General features: G+C 42.9%; 1 protein-coding gene across 1 annotated transcript; it reads right to left on the bottom strand.

Annotated features, from left to right (window-relative positions):
• Positions 1 to 1601: 1601 nt before the first annotated feature.
• Positions 1602 to 19716, bottom strand: IRF2 (interferon regulatory factor 2). The gene is made up of 7 exons (XM_009083493.1): positions 19621 to 19716; positions 18812 to 18988; positions 16357 to 16403; positions 12516 to 12627; positions 9483 to 9647; positions 4346 to 4392; positions 1602 to 2941 (listed from the first exon to the last, which is right to left on the bottom strand). Exons 1-7 carry the CDS (start codon positions 19691 to 19693, stop codon positions 2630 to 2632), a joined length of 933 nt encoding a protein of 310 aa, XP_009081741.1. The 5' UTR covers positions 19694 to 19716; the 3' UTR covers positions 1602 to 2629.
• Positions 19717 to 22482: the final 2766 nt, after the last annotated feature.

Genomic DNA, 22482 nt, shown 5'->3' on the forward strand with positions numbered 1-22482 from the left:
AAAAGGCTGCAAGAAAGGGATTCATGAACTCTTTTCCTTGCGGGAAATATTAAAGATTCGGTTTGACAGGACCCTGGAAAATTTACTCTAAGATGATGCTATCGACAGAAAGTTGGACCAATGTGTTCCAGTGGTCCCTTCCAGTCCTGGCTTGTCTGTAATCCTATGAGGTCCATCCCTAACAAGAGCCCATCAACTTAAGAGGGGCTAGAAGATGCTATAGAGCAACCTTCAAACTTTAGCTGGGAAGTTTGGAAAAACTTCCAAAAAACAAAGAAGAAAGAAAATGTACACATAATCCCAAGTGACCTCTGAAACCAAGAAAAAGAAACCTGTCATAAGCCTCATAACCCTGCTGGAAAAGGACTCAGGATGCCAGAGACTCACTGTAACCCCACCGCGTGCACACACACACATGTAGACACAGTCATCTTGATGAAGACCAAACCTTATGGCCTCTGGAACCAGAGAGCCACTGGAAGGGTAAATGCACAAACAAATGAAAGGGACAGAAAACAGAAAGTTTATGTACCATTTAACCACTATAAGTTTTCAGTCTCACTCCAAATACTGCTTGAATATTCTTCTTTCTCCTCACCCTAACCGAAGCTCTAATCTTGCCTTCCCAGGCTACCAGGCAGTGGGTTGGCAAGACAAAATTGAAAGTTTCATATGGAGTTGTGATGAAATTTGGAATTGTAGCATCAGGTTAAGAACACAGCAAAATTCTACAGTTTACTTTCCCTCTTCAATAGCCAGCTAGGACATCTCCCTGCTATACCGCCATTTTTGTGCATGTTATTGCTCATCAGCCCAACATACATTGCTCTCAGCTCACCTGTTGGGTTGGTATGAGGATAGTAATCATACCTGAAGTGCACTCTGTGTCCACATATTTTACGTATTTGAATCAATCTGTGTCACTTCCAACAGCTTAAAAAAACACAAGAGGGTGAGTGCTCTCAACTGCCTGTGCCAGTGCCAGCCCGAAGTGCACAGCGCTTCACAGAGTCTACGGCACAGCCTGTCCACCACCATCACACAGCCCTGCAAGCCATTACTCACCCTTAGCTACACTACAACTTCACAGGAATCAGAACTTGCCATCATGTGGTAATGTTGAAAGCCTTGAGCAATGTTCATTTGACTTCTTATTCATTCCACTAATAAGGAGCTATTGCTTGAAACTGCAAGAAGCTATCTTTCCAGACAAGGAAACTGTGAGCAAGCCACATGGAGATCTATGAGGAATGGGGGAATTCCATTCCCATCGGGTGGGGGATGGACTTTCACAAGATCTGTTTCCTGAGGTGACTTGCTTGAAGTCCAGCCACAAAGTAACAGCTGAAGAGGTGCCCCAAAACTCCCAACCTCTACATTTGAGGCCAAATTCGAGTAGGTCACCTTTAAATTCTAGTTCTTCTTTCCACCTTGAGCTGCCTCAAGCATAGTACTTCCCATCCCATTGGATGGGTGCTCCAGAAATTGCACAGGCGGCTTACTCTAATTGCTCACTCCAAGAGGTCACAGTCACCTATCAAACCCATGCCATCTGGGGCTTCTGAAAGATTAAAAATGAGAGACAAACAAGAGGATTATTAAAAATTTAACTATATACCATATTTATTATCAATCCACAGGATAATCTGATTGCTACATGAGCTCATAAAAGCTATTTCACCTTTACAAAATTAAAAAAAAAAATGTGCCACAAGGATGTAATAACTGCTGATAACCAAGGACTGAATCTTAAAATTATAAATTTGCTGTAGAAAAGATTAAAAAAAATTATATTCACTTTAGAATTTTACTTTGAATAAAATATTCCCCTGTATAAAAAATAAAAAAGCTTGCTCTGGTTAGAATTAGAGTATTTTTCTTTTCTAAATCTGGGAATTTGCATAATATCTCTGTAATAGGTTTCTTTTTCTTTCCTATTGTACCACGCGGCATTCAAGCATAGCAGATTAGAAACAAACATGAGAAAAGCAGTCTCAAAACATATGAAATCCACATGGAAAGTTTTAACTTCCTTTCCTTTCATCTATTCTTTAAAGACACTTTAGCAAGAATAGCCTTGGAAAAGAATACAGGTGGGGAGGGACCTTCAATGTGCCATTAAGTAGAGCAAGGTAATAAAAGGCCTTTTGTAAGTGCTTTCTTAATAAGGTGCAGAAGCAGACTGCAACGTTGCTAGTACTGCACTATGTACAATATTCACAATAGATTTTTCTTTATTTAAAAATATTCCAGCTAGTTCACATTTTCTCTTCCATTCTGAGGCTTTCAGTTCCATCACAGCCTTGACAGCAAGAAGCACAGCAGCACCACTTCCCTTGTGGTCGGTTGGTCCTCGTATGAAGCACTGGAACCTGTGAGTGGGCCAAAGTTCTTGGGTAGTTTTCCTACGTAGCAACCTTGGAAATCTGTCTGAGTTCAGGTGTACATACTGATGGCTGGAGTCCTGAGTTAAAAACACTCCGGCACTGGAGCTGGACACAGCAATGTTTTATATTGCCAAGGCTTTACCTTAGATTTGTCTCATGTGCGTCAAGGGATGAACCTCTCCTAGAGAAACGTAAAATACAAACCCAAACAAAACAAAGCTAAAAAACCACACCGCAAAGGCTTAGCAGCTCTTGACTCTCGACTGGGTGATGTCTGATGTTTTCTTGATGACGCTGGCCCGTGTCTCGCGGTCTGGCTGGCTGCTGCTTGTGGAGGCTGTGGACACTACTTGTGGCAGAGGGATGTCTGGGAAAGGGGGCCAGGAGCTGTTGTAAGGCAGCGGGCAGCTTTCTTCTTTGACGGTGACTTGGAGGTCAGGCTTGTTGGCTACAAAAGTTGCCATGCTGGGAAGCATATGAGAAGTGTTCCTCATTCCTAAATTGCTGAGATACTGTTTGCCTTCAATGTTCTTCTTTTGCCAATGAAGTCGTCCCTAGAAAAGGGGGAAAAAAAGAAGGGAAGACAATATGAGCGAACCCAACTTTGTGAAGAACTCCAAATAACAAGATGAAGACAGATACATCCAGAAATTGCACAGGAATTACCCCATCTCTAAAAGCCTGAGCCTCTAGCCACTGGCTTTGAGTGTCTTTGCTCTTAGCCACTTCTCCCTTTCTGAAGTCATGTGCTTAAACCTTGCTGGCTCCCAGCACTCAAGAGGCTTTACCTGCTCTTCTGATGGAAAATAAAGGCTTTTTTCTGAGTATGCCAGACAGAAAAATGGACAGGGACAATCAAACATTTGGAACTCCAAACAGAAGTGTCACCTCTGTTACCAGTGAGAGCATCCTCCTGCCAACAGGCAGGCACAGAGACCCAAAACCTCTGAAGCAGCACTACCCAAACTATGAATACAGGTGAGGTTGATGGAAAAAGCACTGTCACTTGATGGTGTGCCCCTCATCACAGGGAAGCGGTTCACCCAGGAAAGATGAGCATCCAGTCCTCTCCCTACCACACATGCCACAATGGCATGTTCTGTCAAAGGAGGTTTGGGGAGTCACTATTGGGTTCCACTCCAAACAAGGCACACGAGACAAAACCAAGCGGGTTAGCCAGGTTGTTATACAGCTGCACAACCTCTGGTTCTCCAAGGAGGTTTCAGAGAGCTTTTTGTACGGGGGTACAGCAAGAAAGAGATTTGCAAGAAGCCTTCTGCAAAAATGCAGCTGGAGCACAGGGCATCTAAGGGTCCTCAATGATCTTTCCTTGGCCTCTAAGTACTCATGGAGATCAGCAGGTCTGGTGGCTTGATGGCAGCCCCAAAATAAAAGGCAAGTGGTGGTTTTGCATACATGCAGCTCAGGAAACATTCATGAAGTGGTTATTTTCCCCATGGATTCCTTTCACCCAGCAATACCCAACTAACTCCTCAGGAAAGCTTTCTGCTCCACACACCTCAAACATTCAAGATGAATTTCTATCATATGTGTAAGCATTTCCTCCAATTGTATGAGCTCAGGTGCCATTTAAGCAAAACAAAGTGAGTGTGCTTTCAACCAAGCTAAAACACTCACTACCCAGCAATGTCAATGCATCAGATTAACAAACTAGCTGGTACTGTTGATGGATCTGCAGAATATCTTATCATGCAAATTAATCTCCTTGTAATTTGGACAGATGAGGAAGAATGAACTTGTAGAGATATTAATTCTGTGACAGTTATCCAAATGTCTTTTTCCCATGAATACTCCTGGTTTGCTTTTCTGCCCCAGCTATTATTAAAATGAATACTGCACTGGTAGACAGAGTTGCAAGCAAAGAAGGGGGAAGAATACCTCAGGACATTGATCTTGAGACCTTGCTCCAAAGTGCTAAAAATCCAGAAAACACTTACCTCTGCATTTTCTTCATCGCTTGGAACACTGTCAGTCGTTTCACTTTCTGTCAAACAAAAAAAACCCCAAAATTAAATTCATGCTATTCTACCTAGAGTGACAAATTCCAGCTCAAGTGGCCCGATCTACTTCCAACAAGTAGAAGCAAACAGAGTCAATCAAATAACCAGAAAATGGAGAAGCACAGGGGCAAATTCACATGGTTATGGTTATCACAGTTAACATGACTATATCCTGGAAAAGGCAGCAGAGAGGGAAGAAGTAGATTTGCACATTCCGTGCAGCCTCCAGTGAGCAGGACATGTCCTCGCTCCCTTGCCTTCCTTCTCTTGGCAGGTCCAGGCCTGGCAATGACAAAAGTTCTGTCCAACCCTTATATTTCTCTCTATGCAACATCAGTAACAACTCCACCTCAGAGAAGATAAGTGTGTTTTTGTTTCATGATCTGTTATCTCAGCCTGCCACCTCAAGGGCTCGTTGTCACTTCTGGTGCTTTATTACTCTTGGTACACTTTGGTACAGTTGGCATAGTTTTATTTTTGCCATCCGTGCCCAGACTCCCCCAGCCTATTTCTTAACTCTTCACCCACCTCTTGAGCAAGTACTATAATCTCCATTCCTATCACCTCTCCCTGCCATGCACAGCCTCCCTCACCCTCGTCAATTCAACCAGGGCACAAACACAGGGACGCAGCTCCAGTGGAACTGACATCCTCCTGCAGCTGCAACCCTCCCTTGCAGAAGAGCCTGAAATCCAGTAAATTTTACTGTATTTTCAAGCCTACGTGTGTCTGAACACAGGTCTCCTACTGTCTGAGGGTCAGGCTCCCGGACTGCCATGCCAGCTGAAACAGGGCACAGATCCATCTCTGCCTCACTGCTCCACAGGGATGGTTGCTGCCTTCAGCACAGCCTCCTGCTGCCCAGACCCTCACCCAGAGAAGTGGAGGCCTGGATCACAGGTTCCCTTCAGCTTGTGGGGTTTTGAACCACTGTGTCCTGTTTCCCAGGAGGATAACCCTAGGCATCTATCACAGCATTTAGAGAGGTCTTTCTCCAACCCCCCAGCAGGGCCGCGCAGATAGGGCTCATCCATGCTGTAAACCAACAGAACACAGAAATTATGCCACTGACAGAATGATGTGATGAGTTACCGTAGTAGGCAAGAAAGCTCTCAAGCCCTAGTTTCCACTCTTGGCTTTGCGTTACGCATTTTAGCCCATGCAACCCTGTGGCTACAAACCATGATCCTGCCTTCCCAGAGAGCAATCTCATGCTCTGCACTGGACATGAGTGCTGAGGGTGCATGGATTGTGCCTTGTGGCTCATGCCCTTGCATGTCTTCAGACTGGAAGCACCATGCCCTTCTCTCAAGGCTTGGCTAAGTGTTTAGTTTAGGCAGAGAGCTGTAAACCAATGGGCTGAATCGTTCTTTCAGATCCCAGGATCTAAACTGCACCCAAAGTCCTTCTGAAGCATGGAAGCAGGTAGCCCAGCTACTCTCCAGACTGCTACTTCCGAAGCCAGCACCTCCCCTATGCTAGTCTCCTCTGCAGCATGCAGTAAGTAGAGGAACAGATCAAAATATACACCTAACTACGATGCCCTGTGAGGTTAATGCTCTACTTCAGCTCAAACCAGCACACTCTTGCACTGGACCAGGCAGAGAAAAATGTGCTAACGTGATTAAACTGGCTAACTAAGCCATACTGGAGGGGAAGTTAATCTGTGCAAAGGAGAAATGACCCTGGAGATTGAGTCAATAGGAGAAATCCAAATAGAGACAAGAAACAGATATTCCTTGACATGAAGAAACATGTGGCAACAAAAAGAGAGTGATGCAGCTGAAAAGGAATCCATCCTTGCTGTTTATATGTAACAAAATGCTGAGCAAGAAATAGCACTATAGTTAGCAAAGCTAGGGAAGCTGGCCACTCAGGTATGGGAAGCTAGAGACATTATTACTAAATATAGAAGGTATATAGGAGGTTATTTGAATCAGTGCCAAACACAAGAGGAGGTTGACAACAGCCTCGGTACCAAAACCCAATGGATTTCATAAACATCAGTGGAAATACGAGAAAACTCACAAGGGCCACTCACATCATTTGCCTGAGTAACCTCAGAAAGGAACCAGAGGTGGTTTTGAAATCAACCAGATTTATGTAGGACAGCTGATACCTCAGGCTACTTTTTTTGGCTGTTGTTTCAGAAGAGCTAAAGTTCCTGCACAGCTGTTACCGTTGTACTCCTTCCTGCCATTCAGCAGTAGCACCTGACAGAGCAGGGAGTTCTGCCCAGCAAACCCATAAGCACAGTGCCAGGGTTCCTGTGGTTCTCCTGTACAGACAATACAGATAGAAGTAGTCACAAGTATCCTACAAGTTTCAGGGTTCTAAACCACAGACCCCTGTTCTCACTCTGGCCTCAAGGGAAAATGAATGCTTTAAAAAAAAAGAAGTTCACAAAAGAATTTGTGCTGGAAGGAACCTCTGGAGGTCTATAGCCCAAATCAGGGCTCAAAGCAGGGTCAGCTACAGGACTGGATCAGGTTGCTTGAGATGTTATCCATTCAGGTCTTGAAAACCAATGAGGATGGAAGCAGCGAAATCTCTGAGTATCCTGCTCTACCACATACCTGTCCTTGTGGTGAGAAAGGTGACACTTGTTCTTATATCCAGCTGGACTGAGTTTTCACATTTCAGTTTATGCCTGCTGTTTCTCATTCTCCTACCATACACGACTGTGAAGAGCCTGGCTCTGCCTTCTCAGTGACATCCCTGCAGGTAGGGACAGCTGCTATGAGGTCCTCAAAACCATCTCTTCTCCAGGCTGAACAAACACCAGTCTCTCAGTATCTCCTCACAGAGAGTGCTCCAACCCTTGATTATCCTGAGTAGCCCTTCTCTGCACTTGCTCCTGTTTGTTTGTAACTCTGTTGGACTGGGGGGCTCAAGACTGTACTCCAGAAGTAGTGTAACTAGTGCTGAGTATAAGAGGATAATTACTTCTCTAGATCTACTGGCCATGCTCCGAGAACTGGTGGCCTTCTCTGTGACAGGGGTGCTCTGCTGTCTCATGCTCAGCAAACTGCTTGCCCACCTTTCCGCAGAGCTGCTCCCATCACCCTCAGTCTCTATCACTGCAAAGGGCTCTTCCTTCCCACACACAGGATTTCAAATCTGTCCTTGCTGAATTTCATAAGGCTTCTGCTGACCCATTTCTGCAATCTCTCCAGAACTTTCTGCCCTCAAGCATATTGACTGGTGTCATGTACTTGGTGTCACCTGTAAAGTTCACAAGCGTGTACTCCAACACATCTCTGCTCAATGATATATTAAATGAGACTTGTCCCAGGACAGACTCTTGCAGTACTCCACTTCTCATTGGCCTCTAGCTAGAGTAACCAGGATCATCAAGAGCTGCCCCGAGATGCATTCAAAAGCACACCAGTGGCATGAAATTCTCTTTGCTATCTGACTTTTGGGCTAGCAGGTCCTGCTATAAGTTAGGACAGCTGAAGGCCACCGAGATACTATGACAACATAAGGGGATAGCAGAAGCACTTCAGTCATCCTTCATTTTCCTTATGCAGGCTAGTTGCAATGACTTTTGGGCAGGTAGGTCATGATTTGTTCATGTCAGGGTGGTCACCAGACCACCCCTCTCTATCATTTCAGTCCAAGAAGCCACTCTGACTTCCAGACCCAGACAGTGACTTGTTTGCATTCCAAGAACTTAGATCCTGTAGCCGAGGTTAAAAGAAAGCATCGTTGTCATGTTATGACACAGACAGAAAAGTTTTGCAAGAAACATTTGGAAAGAGGACAAATGTTTCAAAGGCCTTGTCTCCTTGCTGCTAATAAATTAAAGCACCCTCATATCCCCCTGCCATACACTTTGCAAAGACCTTCTAGATGCTTTGGTCATTGCAGACTAAACACATTGGGAAGTATAATAATTTATCAACATGTGTGAGACTAATATTGGAGACTATTTAAAAGAACATCATACTATTCACTCAGACCCAAAGATAAAAATTACTAAATACATACTTTATAAAAATGTTTCTAGAAGTAATTTCAGCCTAATGAGTCAAAGGAAAAACCATGTGTAAAACAATAAAATACATGGAGAGCAATTAAGTATACTTAAGTTTGCCTTAAAAGATGACATTTGGTTTCTACCCAGTCTCCTGAGGCTTGCAAGTTAGCACCATGTTAAAAGAGAAAGAACAGGTTGGATCTGAAACCTTTTCTACTTTCAAATGTGGTTTTGTCCTGTTTCCAGTGGAAGTAAGGATTATATGATTGTGGGGACTCTATATACTGTGTCCACATGTGCATTTCCATCTGATCTGTTCTCCCCTAACACCTTCTGAACACAGTCAAACTTGGATAAGGGATAAATGACTGCCAAAGACTCCTAACTTCCTACCTGTTATAGGAAAACAAGGGGCCTGAAAAAAAGAGAAACCATTAGCACTCCAACTTGGGGGCAGGGGGAAGACTGTTGTCTCACCCTTTTTTAGGTATCAGAGAATCCAGATGGGAGGCAGACGTTGGAAGCCAGACGTCCACAGCTCTGCTGCTTGCAAGATCACTTGTTATCAGCCACTACATGGCTGTTCTAATCTGCAGACTATTTGTAGCAAGACAGATCCACCCCCCCAGGCCTTCAGTTCCACATATGTATATATACCATTAGTGCAGCCCTTAGCAGTCTGCCCACTGTGCTAGACACTGAGTAAACATAGAGCAGAGAAGATCTTTAATCTTTAGTAAGACAGAGGGAAAGGGGAACATGCTAAATTTACAGCACGTAATTTTTACCACTGAAAATCCCCCTCTAATAAAAGATTAAAGGGACCTCTCTGCATTATATCTGAAAAGGTTCTTTTTCCATTAGTCACAGGCTAAAATCTGCAGCTTACATTTCCAATCTCAGATCTGCCGAGTTCTTTCCCAAGGTGAAATGAGTAGAACACTGAGTTTTTGAGTTTCATTAGCAGTGCAGAAGGCAGATGAAGAGGCATTTCTGGATCTCTGTCAGCTACCCTGGAAGAGCCCCATTTTCCCCAGTGTCTTCCAAGCATTTCCAAAAAAAAGGAGTGTAAAGAAATGCCAGGAGGCTTACCTGCATAGGACGAGACAGGGGAGATCTGCAGGGGGTACAGCTGACTCATGCTGAGAGGCTGTTCATCGCTTTCTGTTGTCACCTCTACTACCTGACAAACATCAGGAGGGTTGGCAACTATCACCTGCTCCTCGCTGCTGCCATCAAGATGCGGCTGTCCTACAACTTGGGGTTAGAAATAAAAATGCAGATTACTCATAACACCTCAACCCCACTGAAACCCTAAGAGCCTCTCCTTGGAGCCTGCTTGGTACCTGAGTGAGTCTTCCAATAGTCTCAGCACTTTCTTCCATGCCCACCACTTGCTTTCAGGGAGAATTTGAAAGGAAACTCGTACTCTTCACCCAGGAAGAAGCCTCTGAGTGCTCTCATGTAAATTATACACCAGAGGACCAGTACTGGCATGCAAAAAACTGGCCACAGGGTCATTGTGGAACCCAGATATATACATAACATGAATCTGTGAACAATTTCTTCTCCAATTAGATGTTTATTGTCACTGATCCTTGCATTGCCTTCAATGGCATATAAAAACCACACTTGTACCTGTAGTTTTTAATCCCCATGGTCTGTGATAGAAACCTATGTCCTGGTTAGTTATTAACAGAGGGGTTTCCCTATTCCCCTAGGCACATGACATTTAATACCCAAAGAGCCCATGACATTTAATATCAAAGGAGTATTATTTATTTCTACAAAGTGAAGCAACCATGGATGCTTTCCAAGTGTCCAAGTGTGCTTTGCAGACATTAGTTGCTCTATACAGCACCCTTCTGAAAAGGGGAACAAACCAAGGTCCCAAGAAGTTACCGAGCAAAGCAAATGTCTGGTGAAAGCCAGAACTCACATCTCTGGAGCTGCTTGAGACAATTTTCTCTGTCATGTACAACTTCTCTATTGATCCCAGCAGTATGAACACATGACAAATATATTAATCCAGCACAGAACTGAAAGGCACTAGCTTTCAGAAGAAGGCATGGGGATGGAGCCATCTCAGAGGATGACTAACCTGAATTCACAGCTGTCTAAGAGAAAGGGAAAGACTATAGATATTGTTTCACTGAACATAAAGCTTCAAAAGGAACATACAGCCAAATTCTGTACAAACACAATGCTGTGTTGTTCAAACAGTACGTCTTTTTTCTGGACCCATAAGGGGAAAAACATCTAGGCAATGAAACACAAGAGATCTTGAAATTCTGTTAAGTAACCTAAGCATACTAATTATCAATTTTGAAAAAGGCAAAAGATAGCGTCTATTCCTGTGTGAACTAAGATAAATAAACATGAATGCACATGTCTATACACACAATCCATTCCTGCATTCTATCTTTAGGCATGGTTTTTTGAAAAAGAAAAGTGACAGGTATTTATCCCCGGGAAAAGCTGCATATAATTTTGCTTTGTGAAGTGCCAGGTAATCTGGAAAATCTCCCAAACTTAGATGTGTATTGTGAGAGGTAATGTTAACATAAAGGAAATTACATATATAATGGATAGACTTTTTTCTTAGAAGCTGCATCGCTACAATTACTGCAATTTTGTTACAGATATTTCATTTCCACTCTATTTCTCCTTTCCTGGTTCTGAAACAACCAGTTTTTTACAGGGTGCAGTGAGGGGGAGCAATAGCACACACACACAAGAGTTAATTTTTATCTGGGAGAAACTAATGTTGTGCAACCCTCTCAGGGTATGAGCAGGCCATCTGCACTGTTTTATCTTTTTCCTCAATACCTGGTGAATTTCTTACCCACCCCAAGAGATAAAACGCCCAGAAAAAAATTACTGCTCATTTGGGCAATATACCACAACTTCCCATGAGCTGCACCTCTGTCAGAAACACTGCAGGTGCTGTTTGTCTTTCGTCCCCTCCAGCTGACTTCCCTCCTTTCTGCAGAACAGATCTAATTTACCCTTTCCTCCCTGTTTACATTAAAATCCTTTTTGCAGCCCTAAATAAGGGCTTCTCTCTCCAGTCTGGATAAGCAGCACTCTTCACATGTCAATAATTAAACAACACTAGATGACAGTTCCAGCCTGAGCCTCAGTCAGCTAACAGGAAGCATTAATAGCACTAGAGTGCTACTCCTTCAAGTTATAACAGTAGGAGTAACAATCATGTTCTAATACTCTTAAAAAAAAAGCAACAGCTGATTAAATGAACTGCCATAAAGAGAGGAAAACTACTCACAAACTCCTCAGCCACAGAAGTACTTGAGGGGAATGACTATGCAAAGCCCTGTGACCTAAGAAATGGGGATCAAAAATAGTCACTGCACATAATCTCTGCCATCTCTCCAAGCAGAAGACTAATGTAGCTTTCAAATACATTTTTGTCATATTTAAAAGTGGAATTCTAGACAAAATGGTATATGGGTCATATTTCTAGGAGCCCTCGCTGCAGTGACAACCTCATCCAAAAAAGAGCTGTCAAAACCCAGCCCAATTATTCTACAGAGAACCAATTATTCACATGCTGAGATGACAGCTAATTCCTAACGTTCTGGCTCCTAAATGAAGTCTTTGCTGATCCTTTTTGTTAGCTCAGTGATGTTAAGAACTCTCTCTGCTATTGAGGTGCCAGTAAAAAGAACCAAGTTCCTCCATTTTGCCTGCTGGCTTAAACTCCCAAATAAAGGGTACTCTACACAAACCTCTGCTTTGAGCACTGGGAAACTGCCATCTAACTGCAGTTTAACTCCCACATGACACTGGTTATGGTCTCCTCATAGCTGAGAACTACCCTGTGGAATAAGTTGATGCCAGAAAAAGCCATCTAAGCATGCCTCTAAGCACTTTACAGGAAAGGAACCACCTCCCTGCCACAGTGCTGCTCACTGCCTCTGCAAGGGCTGACCTGCAACCAGGACCTTGTGTGGCTTGGGCTGCTAAAAAATGGGTCAACCTTACTGCAATTGTGGCATTCTCCAAATTGCAAAATGCTGATGGAAAGATGAGTTTGGCAGAGCCAAAAGGGTTTTTCAAGTCCCCTGTGTGCTAAGTGTGTAAGAAAAGCATAGGAGTACTTACCTACAAAGTTCACTGTACTGTCAACTTCATTTTTTATACTGGAGGACAGGAAATAGTCAGAAGTGACATCATTTAGCCCGTTAATCCCAAAAGATGATTCAACTGGCTCTTGCTAGAATGAAAACCGTACAGTTGGGTCAGGATTGATTTATTTTAGAAGCCTGCAGACAGTTCATCTATCTCTTTGTTCTGAGATGATAATAAATCCTATCACCTCTGCCTGACATATACCCCTTGCTCTCTGCAAGACACTGTCTTAGAACGAATATTTTGGTTCTCTAAGAAGCCAGAGTGTACTTCATTTCCAAATCTTGTATTTTGAAATGAAAGCTATTTTTAATTTTTAGATTTAGAGTGAGCCTTCAGAGAGCAATAAAGTAGTATGCTATTTACTACAAGAAATTAAAATCTGGAACAAGCAAGGAAGGAACACTGCTTTAAAAATGTACTCTTTAATATTCATCCTCATTCCCTTCCAAACACGCTCTATCTTTTTGTGTTCTCTGAAAGGAAGCCTTAGCTTCTGTACAGCAATTACTAAATTCTAGCCTCAATATTTCTCTGCAGCAAACCTGAAAGCAAATCAAAGTGTTGACACTAAATACAGCCTTTTAGATCACATCATAAACATTACCACAGGGCAACGGCACTGGGAAAACACCACCTGTTCTACACAGAATGAGCTTTCCACAAGATGCATCTCTGCAGGTCTGGTACACTCAAGTGGGAATCTAAAAAACTCCCTTCAGAGTAGACACCAAAAAAATTAATTCCATAAATTTAGGATTTCTTCAAAAAGCTATAAACACACTTAAAGGATTATCTACAGGTCCAACTTCCTCCCTGGCACTGGTTCCCTTAAAGAGTTATCGGTTACAAAGTCTAAAGTCTTCTGCTAATCCTCTGGGCTGGCCATGCCAGCCCTGCAAGGGTAGTTCTACCTTGCTGCTGACCCAGAGACACCCACAGGGAGGTGCAGAGCTGTCCCTTGGATCTGATGCCATGTCATGCTCATTTTTACTGCTCCAAAGCATTTTGTCAAAGGCAGGGCAAAGGTGAATCTCAAGACTTGGAGTGCCAGCCCATCACAGAACCAACTGTAGGAACCGTTACCATGGGTATAAAAAACTGGGGACAGTATGACAGGTCTTTTCAGGATCTCACATGCTGTGACCGTGATCCACTCAAAAAGAGCTCTCACTTGGAGACAAGTACCTTCCCAGCCATTAAACAAGGCAAACATGCACCCTGTCCCAAGGTCCCTCTGCACATCAGAAGGGTGCAAAGTTAAGTGTTAATGGCAACTAGGTCTTTGATGAGCTGCACCAGCTGCACTGACCCTCAGGTCAAAGACCTGGAGTGCCGGAAAAGATAAAATTAGCTGCGATTGATCCACTGAGCATTATGACTGCAGAGACAGGTTAGGGCTGCACACTGCAGCCTGAGCATCTGGCGTTGTGCAATGCCCCAGCAAACACAGCAGCCTCCGTGGAACCTCTGTGCACACAGCACCTTGCTCAACTTGACTGAGGCTTAGTTACAGAGAAGTTTATTTGGTAGCCCCCTTCAAGCTTCTGAAACAAATATGCATTTTGGAACTCAGCTGATGATGCAAGACCCACAAAGAGACTTGAATACTGGCACAGTTGGTGTTAAATCACCTAAATTTTCAGTGTCCAGATGTCTAGCCTAAGCTAAATGCACAGGGAAAGGTGTCACTCATTTATAAAATGTCTCTCAATGTGGAGCTGCATGATCAAAAGGATACATCTAGGATAAGGTAGAAATTACACCTCAGTTCAGTCCTTTGTTTTGAAGGAAAGAGAATGTTTTTATCTCAGCTTCTTCCTATTGATGAGAATTAATTTCTTAATGAATTTCATGAATTTTAATGACAGATTCCATTTGCCCAAAAGCCCAGTGGTAGGAGACCTATCTGCAACGTGGGAAACCTGCTCACTTGCCTAATGGGGAGCAGGGACTCTCAGGATCTGTGGTCAGATCCTCAGCTTCTTCCTCTGCTGCTGTTACTCCATGGCAGTTACCAGGCAAATTGTGGAGCAGCCTCCCACTCAGCTCCACAGAAAAGAGATTTTTCAGGGCAACTGTAAGGTGTTCAATTCAAAACATGCAACTAGGATCTCAGGAATTCATAGCACCAGCAAAGCAATTATAAGCAGCCTTCCATGCTAAGAAATGTGTATTTGATCAATTCATCCACAACTCTTCCCCACTATTACAGCCTTCCACATTCAATAGTCAGTCTAACAGTGGCTGAGCCTGGAAGGAGCACTTCTTTCAAAATCCAGGCATACCCACAGGCCAGCAGTGCACACATTTATCAGAATAAGGGGGAACAAACAAGAATACTATCTGGCCCTAGTTCAAAGCCTACAAGAACTAAGTGGCCATACTATGGTCGGTGGCTGGTGAGCTGTATGCTCATAGTAGGTGTCACTGGTAGGTGTATGTGTTGGCAGTACAGCCAGCTCAGCTCACTGCTCCTGTATCACCTGGCCTAACACTTCTGTGCAGCTCAGGACAACCAAGCTGGAGGAAAGTGCTCCCAAAAGCTGTGAGCATCACCCCACCAGCACCTACTCCTCCTAGATGTAATGCCACATGTACTAACTAATCTGCCTGGGACTCCCTCACCAACAACTGTTTGCGAGACTATGGAAAGGATGAGATTGTTCAAGTGCCTCTACAGCTTTTCAGGCATTTATTATTTTGTCTAAAGGAAAGATTATGACGTAGGTGAATAGCAAAGCTTTTGTTGCCAGCTTTGGCAGGCACCACACACTGCTCTGCCCCAATCAAAGATGTTTACTGGCTCCCTCTGAACACCAGCTACCATCAGAGTCACTTTATAACAAGTACACATGGCTTCATGATCCAGGCAGGATGTTTAAAAAGTGGTTCCTTCAAGACAATTTAAAAGTCACAGCATTCTGACATGTAACTCCGTATGTCACAACTGCTGGGACAGTGTCCGCTTTCCAAACCCAAATTCAATGGAGGAGTTTTTCCCAGTTTTCTCAGTTCACCTAGCCCAAAGCATCTCCTGGCCAGTGGGTGCAGAGCCTGTGCCCTGGCATGAGTGGCACAGCCCTTCACACGTGAGCAACTGCCCTTGTGCTGCAGACACGGCTGCTACACACAACCCAAGAACACCAACTTTACCGAAGGCTGAAAGTCTGAAACCTTTGAGATTTGTTGTTTGAAAAAATTGACAGCAGACTAAATCCTGCTGATGTATAATACTGACACCTGGCAGAGGCCCTTGGCAGAGGTGTGAAAGCCAGGAAACACCATGCTTCCCATGGAAAGCTAACGTCAGTCTGGGTCCATGCTCTGGACAAGCAGAAATCTCAGGTGGCAACTGAGGAGCTGTACAGCCGAGGTCTTCTAAGTGACAAAACATGAGCACAAGGCGCAGCTTTGACAGAACTTCTCGCCTAAATGAAAATGAATTTCCGAAGCCTTGCACAGAAATTAATTGCTTCAAAAGGTAGCTCCATTGTTCAGAAGCATTCCTTCCATAATTACTGTATTTCTCCTTACACAGACAAGTAAATGGCAACTGTATTGCTGAGTCTGCCAGTTTTCCAACCTCCAGGCATTGTAACACAAGGGCTGTGTCCACTGATGACGTCAGTCACAGCTCTAACAGCCTTCACATTTTAAAAAAAAACCCCATACATCCCGGGTAACTGTGGCTACTTAACAAAACCACAAGCATTTGCAAATACCCACCACAATACACTGTTGGGGCTATTAAAAGAGATTTGCAACAGACTGTTTTCACAAGCTCTCGCAATATTAAACAGCCACTTCTTACCTTAATTTGTTTGAATTTGTCATCCTTCTCAGACTTCGTTTTTTTCCCTGCAACAACAGAAGGAAGATTTCATAAAGACCTGTGTGCCATGAGTTACCCTTCACACTTTCTATATTCACCAACAAATAGCCCCAAAACATGCCTCAAAATGGCAGCACCTCCTAGGAAAGGAAGAACACATTTTGCTGAATTTTAATCCCCCCTTAAGGTCTGGGCAGTGAAAAATTGAACACTCTGGCTTTGTGTTTCTTTTTTAAAAGGTTACAGAAGAGAACTGCTATGGGACTGAGGAAAGCAACTGCAGTCAAAAAAAAAATCGAAGTGAAAAACACGTGTGACAAATTAAGCAACAAGACCTGTTAAAAAAAGAATGGGGAGAAAAATACTCTTAAAGGAAAGAACAACCAAAATATATGTTTCATCACATTTCTGATACTCTCACTGTAGCTAAAGGAAAAAGAAATTGTTCATTGATTTGATATGAAAAGAGATCACAATAAACTTCAGTGGATATTTTTGCAAATAGTTGCAATGCGGGAGGGAAATGCATATAACAATTCATGCAAAAGTGGTTTATGCAATCATGCTGGACTTGAGAATACAGAAAACCACACAGCATGGGACCCTCACAAAACATCATGTGCCTTGGCAGACCCCAGAGTTGCTGCCCCTGCTCTGGCCTGACAAGTCCCGTGTGGAAGCTCAGACCTGTTGGTGCCAGCTCAGCTCTGTCCTACTGTTCGCATAGACGTGTCCTAGGGATTTCTCCCACCTCTTCTACAAGATATCACTGAAAATTAGAAATGCTTGCAGCTGAATTTTTTTGCTCCCACACAAACTTAGCCACATGGTATGAAGGAAGGGCGTGTGAAAATATATACGGGATACAAGACATGTCAGAGTTCTATAGTAACTGGACTTTCTGCAGAATTTTCCCCTGCTACAGCCTCCATTTCCAGAATCTCAGCTTTCAGGATGAACTTTTGTAGTTCTTACACAAATCTACCACAATGGGACAGGTTGTGGTCCAGGGGAATATGCCTGAACATACAAAATACACCACTGACAAGAGCCTGGAAACAGTTTCAAAGCAAGTATTCTATCTTATGCAGATTGATCTCCCTTTCACAGTATGATTCTGCCCCAAAAATGTCACAGTTCATCATTTCCAATCAGACTGACCTTAATTAAACTGAAGATATGCCTTTCACTTCTCAGTCTAAGAAAACAGCAAAGTGAGCTACAGGTGAACTGCATTGGATTTTAGAGGAACTCCAAGCATTTGGTTTGCAGGTTATCTTTTCATCCAAAATCCTAGACACCAGAGGATACCAGAGGACTAAGGAAGCCATTGCTCTACTCCATAAACCAGTAAGGAAGCCATAAGGAAGCCAATGAGCCATAAATAAGCCAATGTTTCTACTTTGTAAGAAACCAAATACTCATGAGATTGACCTGGTGGTCAGGTCCTCTCCAGGCAGACTTAATACCTAAATTTGGAGATTCAAACATAAGTTTCCTATTTCACCATTATCATGCTCTGGGGGCTGGTTTTTCATGGTCTTTGAAACTAACAAAGTAGTTTCATGGTTTAATGTTCTGAGCAGAGTGTACTGCTTCCACTCAGCTCAAGACAGCACCAGTTTAAAGCTACCCTTGAAAGATGGCTTGAAAAAAGACAGCTAAATGTCTGCCACCATATTCTGAATGAGCCCTACTGAGTTAAATGCATTGATCTCTAACATCCCCCTAATCATATTCCTTGACTGAAGGAGACTTGGAACTAGAATCTGAACACAGCTCCATCGGCTTTAACATCACCAACTTCAGGGTATCACATCTCACTGATCCTCTCTTCAAGCAGCTTCTCCTCTTAACTGATGTAGCCCATTTCTCATATAGCTGTTCCTAAATTCTGGGGAACACCTGGATAAAAACATCCAGCGTCACAGCAGAAGTCGGACAGGCACATTTTGCAGGCCCCGAAACAGTAACAATTGTTGAAGGCATTTCTCTACCCTAGGTTTCCTGCAGCAGAGTGTCAGGCATCCATTTTCAGGAGGAAGAAAATAATTAAACAATTGAGCAATGGAACAGTTCAACCTAGGTGCCTCCGGGGAGGGGCCCTAAACAAAAGAATCCCTGGACTTTCATACCCTGACAGTCTAGGTACTCATTCCAATAGTTACTCTGAGGTCTGGGGTCCTCTCATTATTCACTGGCTGCTGAGTCTCCTGATGACCAACCACCCCCAGCCGGGTCCCCATGTCTTCTGTTAGCAAATGGTTGGTGCCCATTCCAAGCTCCTTGCCTGGGGCTCCAGTCATTTCCCTGCCAGCCAGGGCACCGTGTGCAGCCTGCACTGGTAGCTTGCACACTGAGCTATCTGCACTAGGTGTATTTCTCAACACAGTGCCCCCAACACCATTTCATGTTGACAAGCTCTCATCTCTACCTTTTTTGGAAGGTCTTTCAGATAATGGCAGCATCCGGTACACCCTGAAGGCATTGTTTCCTTTCTTTATACTCTTGTCCTTCACTTCTTCTATGTCAGGCAGGGAGTTCATAGCACAACGGAAGTTTGCCTTCCATGTCTTTGGATCGGGTTTATCTACTCCTGACTGGTATTTTCCTGAGCAAGAAAAGAAAGTTAGGCGTACATGATGTGCAATTGAAAACCTAAGGTGAATTAATAACAGCATAGGTTAGCTTCAAGGTACCAGTCTTTGGTTCCCATGACAGCATCAGTATTTGGTTCCCATGACAAGCATTCCAACAATAGCTGAGGTTGCAGTAGAGTGCTGTGATCTCATTCCCATGCACATTTCTAGAACACACGATGAACAGTTTGTGCTCAAGAAAGACCCAGGGCGCTGCAGATGTGACTCCACAACAACATGGAAAAGCTTGCACTGCATTTACCTTTATTATGTCTGGCTCAAATCCATAGAAAGGCATAAAAAGCCTAAGGGCCCATGTCTACAAAGTGCTGACTGTGCTCTACTCCTGACAGTTTTGAACCCAATCTTGTTAATGTTTAAATCAATTAAGTGTTACTGTGTTCCTCAATGCAAATGAGTTATGTCACTTTGGTAAAGCTGGAGAGTATCGCAGGCCTTGAAAAAAGCACTTAGCCTCCCATAAATCTGGAAACTTAAGTTCACTCTCTGTGTTAGTAAAAACAAAGACGAGAAAGAAGGAAAATGCAACTTTAAAAGGGAAAACAATGTGAAAATATGTCCTGCAGAAAGACAGTTCCAATACCTGTGTGAATTGCCCAGTTTCTAAATAAGGGAGCATCTTTTTCAACATCCCACCCATGTCTCGCGGCATGCATCCAGGGAATCTGAAAAATCTTCTTCTCCTGGAAGAGAAAGCAAACAGGAAATGCCAACACTGATTGACTTGAGGGATCTTCTGATGACTTTAAATCACTCATTTAAAAGCATGGTTTCAGCATCTGCAAGTGTTTTGCTCCTTTCTAACCCAGTGTCACTGTCACTGAAGTCAACAGGAAAATATCCACTGGCGTCACCAACAGCAGAATACAGCCCAAGTATATGAAATGCTCAAAAGCCACTTCGTGAAGGATGAGCCTGGCAGCTTTCCAAGCTGACACATGGATAAAACATGCAGTACTACACACTTTTAAACATTCAAACAAAGGCTAGTTTTGGCAGCACAGATACTTTTATGATTAGATAAATTAGATCTGAAACTAAACAACCACAGGAACAGAGCAAATTCAAGGAATTTAGAACTCAGCCAGCAAATACTGGCATACTAAAGAAAACAGATCTTGCAAATCTCTATGCCAAGCAAATGGACATATGAATATATCAACTGTAGACATCTCTCCAGTGTCGATAAAAAATACCAGACACCCATGTGAAGTAGTGGCACTGAAGATACTTGAATGTATTTTAGTTCAGAAACTTTAGGCCAAAGAGAAGTGCATTTAGAGCAATCCAGAGAAAGGCTTTTTTTCAAATTATTTTTTTAACACACATGTAGCTAAACCAGGGCATGCCTTACATGGTGGAAGTATAAACTGATTCCCAAAGGGATCATGAAAGATAAGCTACATCAACTGATTTGCACTCTAATAGAGCCCGTTTTTCTCCACCAACTACAAATAACACTAGAAAGGCAGCTCTCATTTAAACGACTACATTTTAGATGTCTGTGGTTGTGTGAGATGAATCCTTTGCCCTTTGCCCTGCCCCCAACAACCACATTTCTTCTTTGTCTGTCTGGTTAATATTTCACTAATGTCAAGGTTAGGTTTATTTCCCTTCCCGCCCATGTGATCTTTTCTTTTTTGAGCCTGTGTTTTGTCCTTCAACTCTTGTTCTTAATCCTCTCATTTACATTCACTTGTTTGGAATTGCATTCTTACTTAACTTCATCTTTAATTTGGTGAAAGCACAGATTAAACAGTTCCTCATTTCCCTTCAAGTCCTCACACTCTCATTCTTCCTCAGTCTATTCCCATCACTTCTCTCATGTGTCTTTTGTCTCCTTACTCTTCCACCTGAACATAATTAAATCATCCTACAGAGATGCTCACCTCTTTTCCCAAGTAGAAGTGGTATACAGAAAGCCTCAACCCCACTATTTTGTGGTCCACAGCACTTCTGTATTCATCAGAGTGGGAATAAGCTTCCCTGCCTTTACTCTCTCATAGACTATAATAATGACGGAAAAAAATAATCATAGTTCATAGAAAACAATTTCTATCAACAAGAACTTTTAGAATTGGCTAGATTAAGAAATCTTCTTGTGCTTGAGAGGTTTGAACAACAGTACACAATGCTATGAAGGTTATATTATGGATTTCATATTCCATATGATAACTCAAAAATCAGCAGACTGAACAAGATTCCAGACGTAGCATCCTGTCATCATCAGCCATACTCACTGCTTCAAAGGAAGCTGCTAGGACACTCAACAGCAATCTAAATGTTCATTACAGTGCTTTTGTTTGTTACAGAAAGTTCTTCCCAATCCCAGATGTCTTGAGGCACAGGAATTATAGCAAATGATGATACAAATAAGAAAAAGATATAATCCACGTGTATTATAATTTTATAATACATACATAATTTTACACACCTATGCAGTAACTACAAATTTTCTCATCAACTACTGAATACCTAACAGCTGACTGCATCAATACCATGTGGTTGCACGTTCTGCTCTAGTTTACCTGAACGCTTTCTCTTTAAATACTAATTCTTTATTTCAGACATTATCAAACATTACCTATATCCTTCTTCAATCAATGCTTCCTACTAAGACCTTAACCAGAAAGGGCTCATCAGTGCTTTCGCCTAGACTTGGAAAACCATGTGCCGACTGGTACAGCACTCCACCACTGGACATTTGTGTAGGAGTCTCCTGTTTCTGTTCAAAAATTAGCCTCACCTAAAGTCAAAACCACAACCCACAGAACTTTTGCGATGTCACAGGAATTGCTGCCAAACTCCACTGGGGTCATGAAGGCGACAAGGTGTGACGTTCTTAGAAATAGGAACCAAGAGAAAAATAATATCAAATGCTTGCAACTGTAGCATTGCAAGATGCACCAAGCAGGTGAAAGACCATGAGATACATACTAGCTACAAAGTGACAGGACAAATTTTATAGCAGCATAGTCTCCAGGGTAATACCCCAAGCATCCATCAAAGCAGCAGGTTACCACTCAACTTCTGTTACAGCTACTCAGAATGTTTCCACTCTAATTTCCTTTTCCAGATCCAGGAGGGACACTGAACTCGTTATCCCTCTCCTCACACCACCTCTGCCCTCTACTGAGCTATGTAATTTCCTTCAAAACTCCCAATTTCTTCTGTCTGGGAAGGTAAAAAGGTTCTCTCCCTCATGCCATTCAGCAGCTTAACATTTTCACCAGGGAGGTACAGAAGTATTTTTAAGCCCCATAAGGAGAGGTATAATGTCATCAACTGACAGTAGGGGAAGGAATTAGGTAAGTCAGCTGTACTTGATTTGTCATTTTTAACTGAGAGAGGCTTAATTCTTTCCTCAGTCTGGAAAAATTCCCCAAGAAGAGACAACCAATGACAAGCCCAGAATGGTAATAATTTCTTTAGTATTTAAATCTTA

This window comes from Acanthisitta chloris, unplaced genomic scaffold (assembly GCF_000695815.1).
Source record: "Acanthisitta chloris isolate BGI_N310 unplaced genomic scaffold, ASM69581v1 scaffold16180, whole genome shotgun sequence".
Classification (NCBI taxonomy): domain Eukaryota; kingdom Metazoa; phylum Chordata; class Aves; order Passeriformes; family Acanthisittidae; genus Acanthisitta; species Acanthisitta chloris.